Below are 16,590 nucleotides of genomic sequence, written 5' to 3'. Positions count from 1 at the left end.
CCTGTCCCTTGACTGCTCCCCCGGAACCTCCTAACCCTTCTCCAACCCCCCAGCCCCCTTATCGTGCCACTCAGACCAGCGTGTCTGGCTTTGCGCAGCGCCAGACACGCTGCTACATACATGCTGCCGTGCTCCCCTGTGGAGCCACAGCGCCCCCCTCCCCAGCACCTGCCTTCCAGATTTGAACACCTCAAAATTCAGGAGTGCTCAAGCTCAGTTTGGGCAGCTGTTACTTCATTTCTCCGAAATCAAATATACTGATCCACTGTAACTTGCTGTAGAAAAAGTAGGATAAAATTGAGCAAGAAATGCTTCCCAGTGGTTATTAGGACTGGAATTGCTATTTTCAACAGCCATTGCCTTTTTGTTTGTATGTTTGTTTAAAAGGAAGACAGTGATATTGCATTGGCAAATTCCCCATAGAAAGAAAGAGTGGAACAAAAGAATAATAAAGGCACCTCAACTTTTCCTCATTTATGTAGGACAGTCTTATAATATGCATCCAGATATCCTCCAATCACACAAGCTGAAAATTGTTCCACTTTACTGCAGTTCTGTAACCATATGGGAACCAATCCTGTCTGTGTTCTGTGCACATCTAAAATCCCTGCTGAATGACCTGCCCTGGGAGTGAGTTACCAGTGACCCGGGGCTGCGGCAGAAGGAGGGTGCAGGTTGGGTGGGAGTGAGCCCAGGGCTGGGGCGGCAGGAGGTGGGTGTGTGTGTGTGTGTGTGTGTGTGTGTGTGTGTGTGTGTGCGAGCCCAGGGCTGGGGCGGCAGGGGGGTGCGGGTTGGGGGGGGTGAGAGCCCAGGGCTGGGGCAGCAGGGGGGTGCGGTTTGGGGGGGTGAGAGCCCAGGGCTGGGGAGGCAGGGGGGTGCAGGTTAGGGGGTGAGAGCCCAGGGCTGGGGCGGCAGGGGGTGCGGCGAGGAGCCCAGGGCTGGGACGGGGGGCAGCCAACATTTTTTTTGCTTGGGGCGGCAAAAAACCTAGAGCCGGCCCTGGTCCAGCAACCCAAAAAATCACCTAAAGACCCAAAAGTCCAACACCCCAAAAGTCTCTTGAGTCCAGCAACCCAAAAATCACCCAGAAGTCCAACAACCCAAAAGTCTCTGTCCCTGGTCAGTGCAGCCCCAGAGTTCAAAAGTTTATCTGCAGAGTTTTACCTCCCAGCTTGGGGGAAGGGCACAGCAGTGTTAAGGGGCACCTTACGTGGTCCAAGGCCGACTGCCCCGCCTCTCCATGGGGTTCTGCTGCAGCCTTCACCACGAGCCGCTCCACCGGCCAGCCATTCCACGAACTGCTCAGCTCCACCAGCTGTCCCGCGAGCCGCTCCAGTCGTCCCGCAAACTACTCTGCTCCACCAGCTGCTCAGCAACATATCTTCAGCCCCCCCCCCCCAGCACTCAGTGGTTTCAGCTATTAGTAATTTTAGCTCTTTAGTGATGTCAGCTTGTAGTAGGGGAGCCTCAGTGCTGGTGCACCATTGTCCCAAAGTGAATTCAGCTCAGCAGCCGGTAACTAGACTCCTAATGGAATTAAAATTAGCTCTGATAGTCCACAGTAGAGAGAGGAGGAGGTGCAATTAGTATTTCAGGCCCTCAAAGGGGGCCTATACTATCAGGTACAAATACCTGCCCCCAGCCTCTCTCAATTCACTGGGTTTTGGAACTCATGTCCCTTGTCTAACGAGTGCTACTTAGTTGATGGCGAGTCCCTCTGTCATGAAACAGTTTCATTGTCCTTGATTCACATAATCCAGGTAACAACACTTTATTCTTCCTGCCCCAATAACAGAGAAACTGGGGATCCCACAGCAGCCAAAGTGACTATTTGGGATCATGCTAGGCGCGGTGGGTGTGCCTATGCAAACAAGATCAGCCCCTGAAGTTCTTTTCCACAACTCGCCACAATTCACCACCAGATGTCAGGGTAGAGCTCATCCTGACTCTGCTTACATTTATAAATACTTTCCCAAGGCAGTGTGTATCTCTCCCTTCTTTCCCTGGCTCCCATCTCTCTCAGCTACTAGGTTCTGTCCTTTATTCTTTTTTCTGGTCCATCTCTGCTCTAGGTTTTCTCTATATGCTTAGTGACAAATCATCACAAACTTCTTTGACCACCACTCTGTATATCTTTGTTTTACCATCTTTTTGGAGTGAGTGGTTCTGATCATGCAAGGAGCTGTGTTCCTCCTGCAAGGTGCTGAGCACCCTCAATTCCTGTTGAAGTCAGTGGGAGTTGAGGTCTCAGGAAGTGCTCAGCATTAGGCCCTAGTCTCAGGATTAGGCCCTAAATTTGTTGCTTTAGGAGACCACCTGGTCATTACTACACAAAAAAACTTAGATGAGAAGAGGAATCCTGATTAAGATCTTACAAACACATTTATACATGCTTAACTCTCACATGTAGTCCGATTCAGTTCTTTCATGGGACTAATCACATTCCTAAAGCTAAGCACAAGCATATTGGCAAGACTGGAGCTGTATTCGGCACTACACAAAATCGACATGTTAACATTGGTGTTTAATTTCTCCACCCAGCTAAGCTTAGGGATGTCCATTCAAGGAATCCATCGCTTACATTTTTGTTTTAAAATTATAATATGGCTAAGAATTTTCTGGATCTTGAATTTTTCAGTCAACATTATGACTCAGTTACCAGACTTTAGAACAGTATTGTAGAGAAAATGCCTGCATGAACTGTTCAGTTGGATTTACCAAACATATGAGAGGTCTTGTGTGCCACCTAGGGATAAGTACCAAAGAAATCTTTTGACCTAATCTTGGATTTTTGTATGGTTTGTTTACACTTACCAAACTTGCTCTAATTTTGATCTCCCAAGTATAAGAAAAAGTTGCTGTCTGGTGGACTCTTCTTGTGTTCAGGCAATATTAACTATAGATTTTCAAATCATCCCTTCTAAAAAAAACCCTATAATTATTATATTTATTGCATGCAGTGTTAAAATTCCTTTCATTTCTGTTTTTATTCACTACATATATGCTACTTGGTCATGAGAAATTGAGAACTTTTTTCTTTTGTTATGAATGTTGAACTTAATGTATTTTGCATATGATATACAAAACTGTAAATCAATACATTTTATTTTTAAAATGTCACTTTTGTTTTAGCCTGCTGATATAACAATTGTGAAATCAATGAAGAATCCTCCATCTGGTGTCAAACTAGTTATGGCTGCCATCTGTGTTATGAAAGATATAAAACCTGAAAGAATTACAGATCCTATGGGGATTGGAGGCAAGGTAAAATGGCAGAAAGTAAATTTCAAATAAGAATATAATTTTTCTAATATATTTGTTCATCAATAGCAGTTCTTCTCAAATGAAAAATATAGGGCCCTTTAAACTAGACACACATTTGCAGCCTTCAAGAAAACCATGGATGCAGGCTGTATGTCCACAAGGAGACAGCTTCAACTTCCAATCCACCTGCTGTGGAACTACAGAATAGCTTGTGGAGTGGAGAGTTCACTGTTTTCTGCTTTCTGTGACTCCTGGTCCTGTATCTGTCCTTCTTCCTGAGAGTTGCTACTGATTTTATAGAGACAGGGCAGTTAAGTGGACTCTTGCCTTAGCCACTACAGGTGGTGAATCAGGCAGAACTCCCTTATTGTATGAGGTACCCCCGATCATCAGAGTAAAGGGTCTTCCCCGCCCCCAGTCACTATTTGATTTTTAAGTAGGGTCTGGGGAAATATTTGGTCTGACAGACTCCTCTCTCTGTGGCTGATTGCATTCTCAAGGAGATTTCATCTTCATACCATGTCACCCCATTGGATTTCTTTCCTTTCTGTCTTGGAAAAGAACATTCAGGGCCGGCTCTAGGATTTTTGCCGCCCAAAGCAAACACAATTTTGGCCGCCCCCCCATTTTTTAATTACCCCACCCCCGCCCCGCCTCAACTCCGCCCCTTCCCCAAATCCCCAGCCCTGCTTGAGAGCCAGGGAGGGGGAGACTCTGAGTGGCCGCGGCGCGGGCGCCGCTTCTCCCCCTCCCTCCCAGGCTCTCAAGTCTGGGAGGGAGGGGGAGCAGCGGCGCGCAAAACGGCCGCTCGGGATCTCCCCCTCCCTCCCAGGTTTGAGAGCCTGGGAGGGAGGGGGAGACTCCGAGTGGCCGCAGCGCGGGCGCCGCTTCTCCCCCTTTCTCCCAAGCCTGGGAGGGAGGGGGAGCAGCGGCGCGCGAAACGGCTGTTTCGTGCGCCGCGGCTGCTCGGGATCTCCCCCTCCCTCCCAGGCAGCAGCAGCGGAGGTGAGCTAGGGCGGCCGCGGCACATTTTTAGGGGCGGCATTCTGGCGCCGGCCATGCCGCCCCTAAAAATGTGCCGCCCCAAGCATCAGCTTGTTTTGCTGGTGCCTAGAGCCGGCCCTGAGAACATTGCTCTGACATTAGAACATTAGGGAAGATGGGGCCTTATATTAATAACATACATGAGGAAACTAAGTGGCAAATACTTTGGATTAGTAATACACCTCTACCCCGATATAACGCGCCCCAATATAACACGAATTCTGATATAACGCGGTAAAGCAGTGCTCCTGGGGGGCGGGGCTGCGCACTCTGGCGGATCAAAGCAAGTTCAATATAACGCGGTTTCATCTATAACGCAGTAAGATTTTTTGGCTCCCGAGGACAGCGTTATATCAAGGTAGAGGTGTATATTAAAGCTTCAAAATATAAACAGTCTGAACTAAATCCTTAAACATGCTGCGATCTGACTTTTACCAACCTTCTGTAATAAGTATGCATTCCTGTCTGTTAATTAGAGGATATTTATGAATTCATTTTGATTTAAAAGTTTTAAAAGTTCTTCCCTAATTTCCATTGTAGGTCTTGGATTACTGGGCGCCTAGCAAGAAAGTTCTGGGTGACATGAATTTCTTAAAGGATCTTAGAGAATATGACAAGGATAACATTCCAGTAAGTGTTTGGTTAATGTCTTTTGAGTTATGAAATCTGCCTCCAAAAGCATGTATAGAAGATATTATACCAAGGGATAAATTCACACAGGGCTTTCATGGAAATAAACTGCATGGGGAAGAGGGAATTGTGTCAGCACACAGCAGCTTGCAATCTCAGTTATTCTGCGGGCTTTTAGGAGCAAGTGCCATCTGAGAAGTGAATGACACTGTTCAAGAAGGGTGCATGGCCAGGGCAGACTGGGAATACAGTGATTCAACTCCTCCTCTCAGTGGCTCCTACCAGTGGTGCCTCCTATGGCATTCCAGCAGGATTTAGAGTTATCCCTCAGTAGGTACCCTGTAGGGGATGTCTGTACCACTGCCCGCTAGCTCCTTGAGTGAAAAGTTCTGTACCGAGATTTACCCAGCTCAAAAATATGTAAGTAACATCTCCTTGTACCAGCTTTACTAAATCAGTCCCTGTATGTTTACCAGAGAAGCTGTGACAAAATCAGGTCTGGCATAATACATTTTATTTAGTTTTGAAAGGACTAAATATATCAGTGGGGTTTTTTTATTTCATGTAAAAAAACGGTTTATCTGAAAAATAGATTAAATCTGACAGTGTGGATAACATATGATTAAATGCCCAGAAATGTACAAGGGCACAATATAAAGATGTGACCTCTGCCTGCAGGGAACTTATTGTCTAAGGCAGTGGTCTCCAAATGTTTTTGATCGTGCACCCCTATCAGTAAAAAATTTTTGAGCATGCACCTCTGCGGGCAGACTCCTGCCCGAACTGACGAAGCAAAAAACAAAAACCACCGCTCGGACTCCTTCCCGAACTAAAGACGAAGCAAAAAAAAAAAAAAAAAGCGCTCCGCCTGTCACGCACCCCCAAGGATCCTCTTGTGCACCCCACTTTGGAGACCACTGGTCTAAGGGCCTGATCCTTGCAAATTGCGAGTACTTAGTATCTCAAGATTGGGCCCAGAAGTAGGCACAGGCAATGTAATTCATTCACATACTCTGGTTGAAGATCAAGTCTTCATTCAGTAAAGATAACTTTGGGGATCATCATTAAAAAGCTTTGCTGAAGTAAGTAAATTCTAAGGAAGAATATAAAAGAAGAAAGGGAATGCATTTGTTTCAGAAGGAGGGGCAACTTAAAATAAGACTTGAAGAAGGACACAAAGGATGGCGATCTGACTAGGAGGGAAGCTGGGTAAGAATGTAGACATTGAGAAAATTAGAGAAACAAATTAGGGCTGGACTCTGTCACAGTTACCCATATTGAGTAATTCCTTACTGATTTCAGTTGATCAACTTTTGGAGTTAAGGTATTGTTCAGCAAGGTAAGGGTAGCAAAACTGGGCCTGAGATAAATAAAGTTTTCCTATGGCTGTAATGTTTTTATCATGTAGGTGACTGTCATGCAGAAGATTCGTTCTGAATATCTGACTAATCCTGAGTTTGATCCACCTAAGGTGGCTAAAGCATCCTCCGCAGCTGAGGGTTTGTGTAAATGGATTATGGCTATGGAAGTGTATGACAGAGTTGCTAAGGTATGTTTTGATACCATTCCTGAAAACTCCCATTGACTTTAGTGGAAGCTACATACACATGAGGACTACAAGACTAAGCTATTTATTATGATTGCAGTTAAACTGAAATAAAAGGTTCTGCATTGGAAAATAAATTTAGGACATATATTTTCAAATTTAATAGCGGACTGTGACTATCTGTGAAGATGAAAATAACTGTCAGATTTGATGAAGATAAGATATGTTTTACTGAAGCAGCATACAGATTAAAATTAAGTACTATAAAGTCTGTCAAAAACTACAATAATACTTTTATTTTCTGCTTATACCATAAAAGAGGATATCTAAAATTGTGATCCAGGAGGTCCATGGGGAGTGGGTTGTCTACATAATTAAATATTTTGAGAATCAAGGAAGGAAAAAAGGGGATGGTGAATGGAGAGTGAGAGTCCATGCAAGAGACTTTCTCTTACAGAGAAATTCAAAGAATTAAATAGTTGAGGAGTCTCTGCCATAGGGTACACACACCACTAAATAAAACAGAAATATGTTCATTCTACTAGAAAACTGTGAAAAATATTTGTATGTTCTTTTTTCTTTAAACAATATGACCTAAATTACCATCTGTAAATGGATATTGAAAATCAAATTATAAATCAAGTAATTTTTTTTAGCCAATGGATGGTACTTCGGAACGATATTGTTTTGGGGATTTTTGTATTGTTGTTTTTTTGTTTTAATTTTTAACTTAGAGAAAAAGGAGAAAAAATTCTGTCTGCTTTAATCCTTGTTTATCTCACTTCGGTAATTTTTTTTATCAATGGTACTAACATTGCTGCTATAATAATAATAAAAGGTGTCCAATGTTGGATGCAAATTTATGGCAAGCATCAATACAGTATGTTTGCTGCCTTGGTAATGCAACTTAATTTATTAATTTAATACAATAAGGTTCTGAGCCAGTTTAATTTTAATTTTTTATTCAAGTAATTTAGAATGAATATACATTGTTAGTTGGCTATGCTTCCTAAACTTCATTCTCAAAAAACATAGTGCATTTAGTATATTAGACCCACCTCCCTATTCATCACTATGGCTTCTTTCCAAATATGAATATTATAAAATATTCTCTTCCTTACCTTGGAATATTGATCCAAAGTGTTACATATAGAACTTTATACATCAGTAAACCTATAATATATGGATTTAGCATCCCTGCATTAATTGTAATTGAACAGGTGGTTGCTCCCAAGAAAGCCCGTCTAGGGGAGGCCCAGCAGTCCTTAGCAGAAACTATGGCATTACTGAATCAGAAGAGAGGTGAACTTGCAGCAGTGGAGAATCATTTGGCAAAATTGCAACAAACCTTTGTTGAGAAAACTGAAGAAAAGGCTCGTCTAGAATTCCAGGTGGCTCTGTGTGCTAAGAAACTAGAAAGAGCAGAGAAGCTGATTGGAGGACTGGGTGGAGAAAAATCAAGGTCAGATGTAAATACAAATGCTGATTCGAACATGCATCAAAAAGTAGAGACAAAACCTGAGCTTTAGTTCTCTGAGCCTTAAACTTTTGCATCCCTGTATCCTCATTTGGGGACTGGGGCAATCAGGTCCTTCAAAGATTGTCAAAGGTCCCAATATTGTGATGTAAAAAATACTCACCAAAACACTTGAGGCAGTCTTCAAAGCAACATTCAAGGGCACAAATACAATGTTTTAATTATTTCTTTGCAATTCACCTTTAACATAAAGGGAAAACACTTCTTGTGTTGATGATGTACTCTGTTAATGCTACCAATATAGCGGTTTTAACTTCTTTTATATGGTATCTTTGCTTATCCGTAGATGGTGTAATGCTGCAAATGATCTTCAAAATACATATAATAATTTGACAGGAGATGTTCTGATATCAGCTGGAGTGATAGCTTATCTGGGTGCTTTCACTAGTGCCTTTCGACAAGCGTGTACTAAAGACTGGAGCAAGTTGTGCAAGGTTAGAAAGTTTATCTTCGGTTTAAATAATATCTTTCATCCCAAGGGATCCCAAAATGCTTTACAATCTGTGAGTCAAATCCTGAAATTTCTAATTTTTTACTTGGTGTCTTAGTAAAAATCATATTAAAGTTAGTGGTCTAAATTTTGCTGATTTACACTTTTGTAAATCTAGAGTAATTCACTGAATTCAGTGGATTTATTCCAGGTTTACACTGATGTACCAGCAATGATCTGATGTTGACCCATTGACTTCAGTGAGAGTTTCACGTGAGTAAAGACTAAGTAATGATTGAGAGGACTTCAGAAATTGGCCTTAAATAAATAAAGGAATCACTTTACAAACTAAAATGCAGCCACATTTTGATGGCTGGCACAGTGCTAGTTAGTCTGTCCAATCCAACCACAAACCAAAAGAATTTTTGCATATTTAGTTATCCTGATAAAAGCCCTGTCCCCAAGTAAAGCCTTCAAGTAAACCATTTAAATAAACCATTTTCAACACTACCATGTTTGAGATGGTGCTCCTTTACCCTGTTTCCAAACCTAAGTTTTGAATGGATAAATATGAAACATTTTTTAAAGTTTGTAGTGTGGATGCAAACATGTTAAGCACTGTTAAACTGTGCTACTTCCCTTTAAAACATTTTAAAAGTGGTTGCATGAAAAGGGCTTGCATACTTGCAGAATGAAATATCAAGTCACAATCTAATGCCCTGATTCTGCAAAGGGAATTGCTCAGATGGACCCTTACTGCCATACAGCATCCCACTGATTTCAGTCTGACTCCATGGGGCATCTGTTTGCAGTACTGGAGCGTGAAGTATGGTGGATGGCAAGGTGGAAGATAAAGGCTTAGGCTATGAGCCTGCAAAGGGACCAATAGGGCTAACACAGGACCAGAATGTTCCCTTTGCAAGATCAGGGCCTTTCAACTTCCACTTTGTGGTTGGATGTTGCTAGTCCTAGCTGCTCTTAGGTCCCAATCCTGCAAATAGATGCACTAATTGTGACCTATGTACCTGTACAGAATCCCATTGTTCCACTGAAGTCAGTGGTGTTCCTCATGGGTGCAGAGGTCTGTGCTAGCACATATATTTGTATAGCTGGTGCTTTACTGAAGAAATTATTGCTGCACAGTACTTGCTTGTGCTTTTTTTAAAGAGATAGTTGTACCATAGACTTGATTTAGGTAAGTAATGATGAAGTAACATGTGACTGACCGGCATTGGAAAAGTGCTTTACGTTAATTGGAAGTCTAAATACAGAACAAATAAACAAAAGTTGGGAAATTTTCTTGCAATTTAAAGATTTCCAGATGGTTCTGTTTTCCCGACTACACTGCAGTGTGTTAGTTATCATCACACAACATATTACAAAAGGGTAAAATAGAATACCTTCAGAACTGGAAAAAAAAATTGAGAAAAATCCCACAAAATTGGGGAAAGTCACCACAAAATTTCTACTAAATTGGGAAAAATCTTACTAAATTGGGAAAAAAATTTCCATTTTCTGCAAAAGTGAATTCCCCCCCCCCATGATTTTCTCTCCTTGAACAAAAGCCAATTTTTTAAAGCAAGTTGTGAATAAATTAATACTTTTAACCTAAGCAGTATTTTAACAATATTTAAAGAAATAAAGAATAAAGATTTATTTTTTCTTGTAGGACAAAAATATCCCTTGTTCTGAGAACTTCTCCTTAAGTAAGACCCTTGGTGACCCAATAAAAATCAGAGCTTGGAATATTGCTGGATTACCAACAGACAACTTTTCAGTTGACAATGGTGTGATTGTTGACAACTCCAGGCGTTGGTAGGTAACAAAGAAGCTAATAATTTGCTAAAAGAAACTGAGATTTCAGACTAAATGAAATTTAGTGTATATACTAGAAACAGAAAGGTGCTGCATACCCTTCTCCTCCCAAACCCTTCAGTGGAACTTGAGGAGGCTTTGTTCCTCACAGGATCAGACCCAATGTTTTCAATGGGTGAAAGTTTTCCTTCCAGAATATTACAGATAATTTTTTCATCTTTAAATGCAGTTGTTGAATTTTATATTGTGATTAAACTTATTTCTGGATTATCCACATTTTCCAATGTCTCTATTGTGTACAATGACTTTACATTGCAAAACTATTGAGTAATAACACAGATTGATATAAGTCTGGTAATTTCTTCTTTTTTGCAGTTGTAGAAACATAGAAGGCAGAAGGACATTTTTGACAACAGTTTTAATAAATATTTTTCTTGTGTGAGCCATTAAATATATAAACCACAATATAGAAAAACTGTGCATCAGATTATACACACATTTCAAGGTCCTATTGCTACCACAGTCAGCTTCAGCTTCACTCTTTGTCATGTTTTAGAGACTAGTATATTGGATGAAATTGTCTTCTGTGCAGAGGGCCAGCACAAGGATTTTTGTTATCAAAGTCTGATCTAAGCCTTATTTTGAGGACTTAAATCCCACTTAAATGCTGTGGGAGCATTGGGATGGCCCTCTGCACAGAAGTGAATTTCAATCAGTAAGAAAAACATTACAAATTGCAATAATAATGTTCTATTATTTATTCTGTTCTGGAACCTGAATGTTGCCTACAGGAAGAAAGACACTCAGATACTATTTATATCCCTTCAGTGATCCTCCATTGAAACTCAAACAGCCTACCTGTGGGATACACTAAATTTGTCTGACAGCTTTTGTGCTAAAAGCTTTTGCTTCCTTTCAAAAAAATATATCTATATAGATATAGATATAGACTCATATCTTCAGTTAGTGCAAGTGAGTACAGCTCCATATTGCAAAACTCACATATAATAAAAAATTCTAAAAAATCAGAATTCCAAAGGAGAAATACAACGAAGCGGTCAAAAAAAATTCTGAATTCTGACCTGTTTTTTTTTTTTAAATCATAAACACCATCTTCATGGCTTTTAAAAGAATTCTGATATTTCTGTTCAAATTGTGATTGTAATACTCAGCCAGTGGACATTCATCTCTTAAAATAATACAGCCATAAAGTATCATGTGTCACTTTCTTCCAGCTAGTCCATAGCAGAAATAATTTTGAATTTACAAAAAGTCATGTATACTGAGCAAGTTCTTTGTACTGTACATTCTAGGCCATTAATGATTGATCCCCAGGGTCAAGCCAATAAATGGATAAAGAACTCCGAGAAAGAAAACCAGTTGAGTGTTATCAAGTTCACTGATACAGACTACATGAGAACTTTGGAGAACTGCATTCAGTTTGGAACTCCAGTTCTGCTAGAAAATGTTGGGGAAGAACTAGACCCATCATTGGAACCCCTGCTGCTTAGACAAACCTTTAAACAAGGTACAAGAAAATTAGTTATGAGCCCAGAAGTATGCAACATTAATGCTCATCTAATGATCTGTTATATCAGCTAATATTTTTCTTCTTTCTTTACTTTTGCTGCTTATGATCAGAGGAAGGTAATTTGATAGCCTTCTTAAGCTGATTTTTACTTTTTAATAAAGTTCACAAATGTCACATTATAGATTTCTTACTTGAAAACTTCACTATGCAGCGGTGATATATTTAAATATAGTAGGTTTGACCCTGCAAAGGTAAAACTCCCATTGACGCTGAATTTCTTTTTTCTGAAGTGTTATAATATACTAGGTAATGCTAGATATCTTATTTATAAAATATGTTTTAACTTAGTAGGCTGTATTATTTATTGCATTAAATTCTAAGTTAAGAAAAGTTATCATGGTATTTTGCAAAAGTTGCAATTTTTCATGTAAGTATTATCTTCTCAAAGTCATATGATGATGAAGAAAAGGTCCTGGTTTAAGGTGGGAATCTCCTTTTTCAAAAAATGTTTCCTTTGTTTTCCAAGTGATAAAAGGGGTGAAATTAAATAAGTGAGAGAAAAAGAGTGGGTAGAGGGACCTGAACACTGAATTTTTTTGTTTTGTTTTCAAATGAAAATTGAAACAAAAAATTCATTCAAAACTAAATGAAAAAAAATTGTTTCATGTTGAAGTTTGTCATGGTAGAAAAGGTCTGATTTTTTTTTTTGACCAGTTCTAACTACAGTGGATCTGGGAAATCCCAAATCTCACACACGCTAGGGTTTTAGAACTGCACGGTGTGCTGTGGGCATTAATTATTGGAACCGTATTCAAAATAGACAACAGCAGGGCTCAACACAGTCCGCTAGTACAGAGAGCAGGTGGCTGTGAATTGGTTTCTCTCCTAAGATACCTGCTGTTGGAGATAAGATGCAGAGCCTTCCTATGCAGGAAACTCCTGCTAATGGAGCTCTATAAGACACCTCCTCTAAGGACTGTCTAATATTTGGAGGTGTAGGAGTCAGTCTGTGAGCAGCCCTCCCATGGATAAGAGGAAGATGTCTGGGTTGTGTGTCCACCCTTTAAAGATCCCCACTCTACTTGAGTGGAAGATAGAAAATGGATGGTCTGTCCCTGAAGATCTTCTGCTCTTTTAGAGAGAGCTGATCAGACTGGGAGGGGAATAGGGCTGTAACAATCTCCTATGTCTCTAAAGGTTGAGCCACAGACAACCTGCTCCATATGTGCTTGTTGCAGCAGACGCTAGTGGCACATATATGTTGTAAATATTTGTACAGGGCCACAGATGTGTGTGACACTTTACGGACAAACAAAAGAACTTCCAGGGAAATTTTACAGTCTAAAATTATACAAAGCATGACAGGTGGTAGCAAAAAACATAGGAGAGTTTGGGTTAAGGTCAAATAAGATTATGTGCTTGCTTGATATGCTGTGTATGGATCTTGATATCTTGTTTTAATACATGAATTGGCTTGAGCTACTGTGAAACAAGAATATGAAATTTAAAAGCAGCCACACAAAACCTGTACCTTTTCCAATTGTATATGTACACAGTAAAGGAAGGGCAGAAATGTGTGACCCACTCAATTATTTTTACCTACTATGGATGAATTCCTGGCTCCACTGAAGTGAGTGGTAGTTATAACATTGACTTATATGGGGCCAGGACTCACCTTGTTTCCAGCTCTTACTATTTGAGGTTACTTGATTTGCTCTTAACAAGACTTTTGCTTTTACTTGATCACAAAAGTAATATTTTTTTGCATAAATAATTGAGGTAAACAAACATATAACTTACAGTGTGATGTTTTCTTGGGACGCCTCGGATTGTGGGTCACTTTGTTACCACCTTGCTTCTAGTGTGAGGGAGTTTATCTTGTGGTATCTGGGTGTCAGCCCTTGTACACTGCCAGCCTTTCAGCCACTCGCATTCTCCTCAGGACTCTACCAGTCCTATTTTGATTTGCAGGTTAATGATAGGTGCACCCCAATCCCCAAACCCCCTTGGAAGAACTTTCCCCTGTATCATCCAGCCCCTGTCACTGGATACTCACAGTAATTACCAAGTAAGCTGGCCTCAAGGAGACATTGTACCCGCATGGGAGGGTTACGACTCAGGATCAGTTCCTTTATAACAACACAGCACTGTAATCTATTTATGGTGAAAACCAATACACATTTATTAACAAAGAACAGCGTCACATGCACAAATGTTTGTCTTCTGAACTTTAGGGGGCATGGATTGCATCCGACTTGGTGAGACAGTTATTGAGTATTCCAGTGATTTCAAATTTTTTATTACAACAAAACTTTCCCCTGTATCATCCAGCCCCTGTCACTGGATACTCACAGTAATTACCAAGTAAGCTGGCCTCAAGGAGACATTGTACCCGCATGGGAGGGTTACGACTCAGGATCAGTTCCTTTATAACAACACAGCACTGTAATCTATTTATGGTGAAAACCAATACACATTTATTAACAAAGAACAGCGTCACATGCACAAATGTTTGTCTTCTGAACTTTAGGGGGCATGGATTGCATCCGACTTGGTGAGACAGTTATTGAGTATTCCAGTGATTTCAAATTTTTTATTACAACAAAACTAAGAAATCCACATTATATGCCTGAACTGGCTACAAAAGTTTCTTTACTCAACTTTATGATAACACCAGAGGGACTTGAAGACCAGCTACTAGGTATTGTTGTTGCAAAAGAAAGGTATGTGTTTGTTTATTGCAAATAGGCAAATGAAATATTCTAAACAGGAGATTTTGGAAGCAATTAAGAGAAATGTTCATAATAAAATGGGGCAATTGTTAATGATTCTAAATGTTTTTTCATAACAACTATAACAATCCTGGTATTCTAGCTGTCTTATTTAAGATATTTCTAGGGAGTCCATCACTATAGTAAGTGTGAGTCATCTGAGATATTGGAAACGTGTTTTGTTATTTAACATTATCACTGAGCAACCATCATTATTTGTTTTCTGATATGGCTTCCTGGCAATCCAGCCCATTGATTTTGCACATGCAGATGTGGATATTGGATTATTAGACTGCATTTTTACTTTTCTATGAAGGAAGAACATGGTGGCTCTGAAACTGTTTCTAGTTCTTGTCTAAACTCAAAACAGAGACAGATTTAATTGGATTTCCTGGGTTTCTGATCATTCAGACAAACACAGAACTGCCCACTCAAATATACTAGATTCACTTGCTAAAAAAATGGTAATACATTTAATGTAAGTTCCACATCACAAACTCATGCAGTACTGAATAATATTTACTCAAAAACAAGAGTTACATGTATAGTAATTAAAAATTAGGATGAACTGACATTTTCAGAAGTCTGGATATAAACTTTTAGGCAAACATTTTCAAACATAAAACTATTGTAACCTAAAGTTTTGTACCTAAGTCCATATGTAGACACCTAAATAAGTGGCCTGATTTTCAGGAGCTGAGCTCTGAATCAAGTCAAGGATTTAGGGGCCAAATTCTGTGGTGACTGAAAATCTGTGCAACCCTATTGATGTAAGTGGGAAAGCTCTGGGTGTAAGCATAGAATTTGACCCCCAAGAACTTAACTTTAGGCACCCAGATTTGAAAGTGTTGGCCTTAGTGTCTTGATAAAATTGAGAGAATAAAGAGGATTGGCGCTAATGTAGTTCCAGTATAACTGTATAGCTCAGTGGTAAAAACTGCATAAATGGAATGTTAAGATCCTGACACAAACCTCCTAAAATCAAGAGGTAAGGTTTCTGTGACACTAATATTACATGATCATATAACATGAACAATGTGATCTACTTTAGTTAAATATTGATTTTACAAATATGGATTAACTACATGCAGGTATCTGAATATGTAACAATAATAATATAAAAGGTAAACTTTGGGTGTATGTTTTGGTTTTTAGACCAGAATTAGAAGAGGAGAGGAATGCTCTCATCCTTCAGTCTGCAGCCAATAAAAAACAACTAAAGGAAATTGAGAAGAAAATTTTAGAAACCTTACAGTCTTCTGAAGGGAACATTCTGGAAGATGAGAGTGCTATCATGGTCTTGGACTCTGCTAAAATAATGTCTAATGAGATCACCAAGAAACAACAGGTAAGGAATGTTAGATTTTGTTTTCAAATTCAGTGGTTATTGTGTACAAAACCTAAAAGCTTGCTTGCTGCCTGGAAGACTGGGAATTAGAAGCAAAATTCTATGCTTCTGAATGGAAAAGATCAATTTATAAGAAAAAGAAAAACTGTTGAGCAAACGCTGAAATCCTTGTTCATAATTAGATCAGTCCTTACTTAGGCAAAACATCCATCTTCAAAGGCCTGAATAAGGATTCAGTTGTGCCTGAATAAGGATTGAGTAAGAGATAAGGCCTTCAGGATTTGTCCCTCTATTAACGTAGTTGTAAGGGTCTAATTTTTAAATGAACAAAAGCCAGTCTTTTAAGGAAGACAGTAATGGTCTAGCAACAGACATGGGACTAGGAGCCAGAAACTCCAAGTTCTAATACTGTAAGTGCCTCTGACTCACTGCATGGCTTCATGTGAGTCAGTTAACCTGTCTCTGTGTTAATTTTCCCACATATAAAATGAGAATAATAATACTTACCTTTAGGACATCATAGAGGAGGCTGGGCGGATTAATTAAAATTTTTGTGGTACACTGAAGGTGGGAAATGTTATATATGGGTAAGCATAGTGGGCCAGATTGTCCCCCAGTTGGAAATATGGGACAAGAAACATTTTGACTGCCCATTATATGAGTTTTCTCTGAAT

The 16,590-nt window shown here is 39.8% G+C and overlaps 1 protein-coding gene across 1 annotated transcript in view; it reads left to right on the top strand.

The window, feature by feature from the left end:
* Positions 1–16,590, top strand: part of DNAH12 (dynein axonemal heavy chain 12) — a 166,406-nt gene that overhangs the window by 114,639 nt on the left and 35,177 nt on the right. The window contains exons 49-58 of the mRNA XM_065408714.1: positions 3,133–3,264; positions 4,849–4,938; positions 6,347–6,487; positions 7,705–7,946; positions 8,308–8,455; positions 10,121–10,266; positions 11,580–11,794; positions 11,908–11,913; positions 14,328–14,520; positions 15,724–15,916. Of these exons, the coding sequence (XP_065264786.1) occupies positions 3,133–3,264; positions 4,849–4,938; positions 6,347–6,487; positions 7,705–7,946; positions 8,308–8,455; positions 10,121–10,266; positions 11,580–11,794; positions 11,908–11,913; positions 14,328–14,520; positions 15,724–15,916 (1,506 nt within the window). The remainder of the gene's footprint in view (positions 1–3,132; positions 3,265–4,848; positions 4,939–6,346; positions 6,488–7,704; positions 7,947–8,307; positions 8,456–10,120; positions 10,267–11,579; positions 11,795–11,907; positions 11,914–14,327; positions 14,521–15,723; positions 15,917–16,590) is intronic.

The sequence above is a fragment of the Emys orbicularis genome, chromosome 7, assembly GCF_028017835.1.
Source record: "Emys orbicularis isolate rEmyOrb1 chromosome 7, rEmyOrb1.hap1, whole genome shotgun sequence".
NCBI lineage: Eukaryota > Metazoa > Chordata > Testudines > Emydidae > Emys > Emys orbicularis.
Note: the sequence above shows the minus strand (reverse complement) of the source record. Positions and strands in the feature narration are given on the sequence as shown.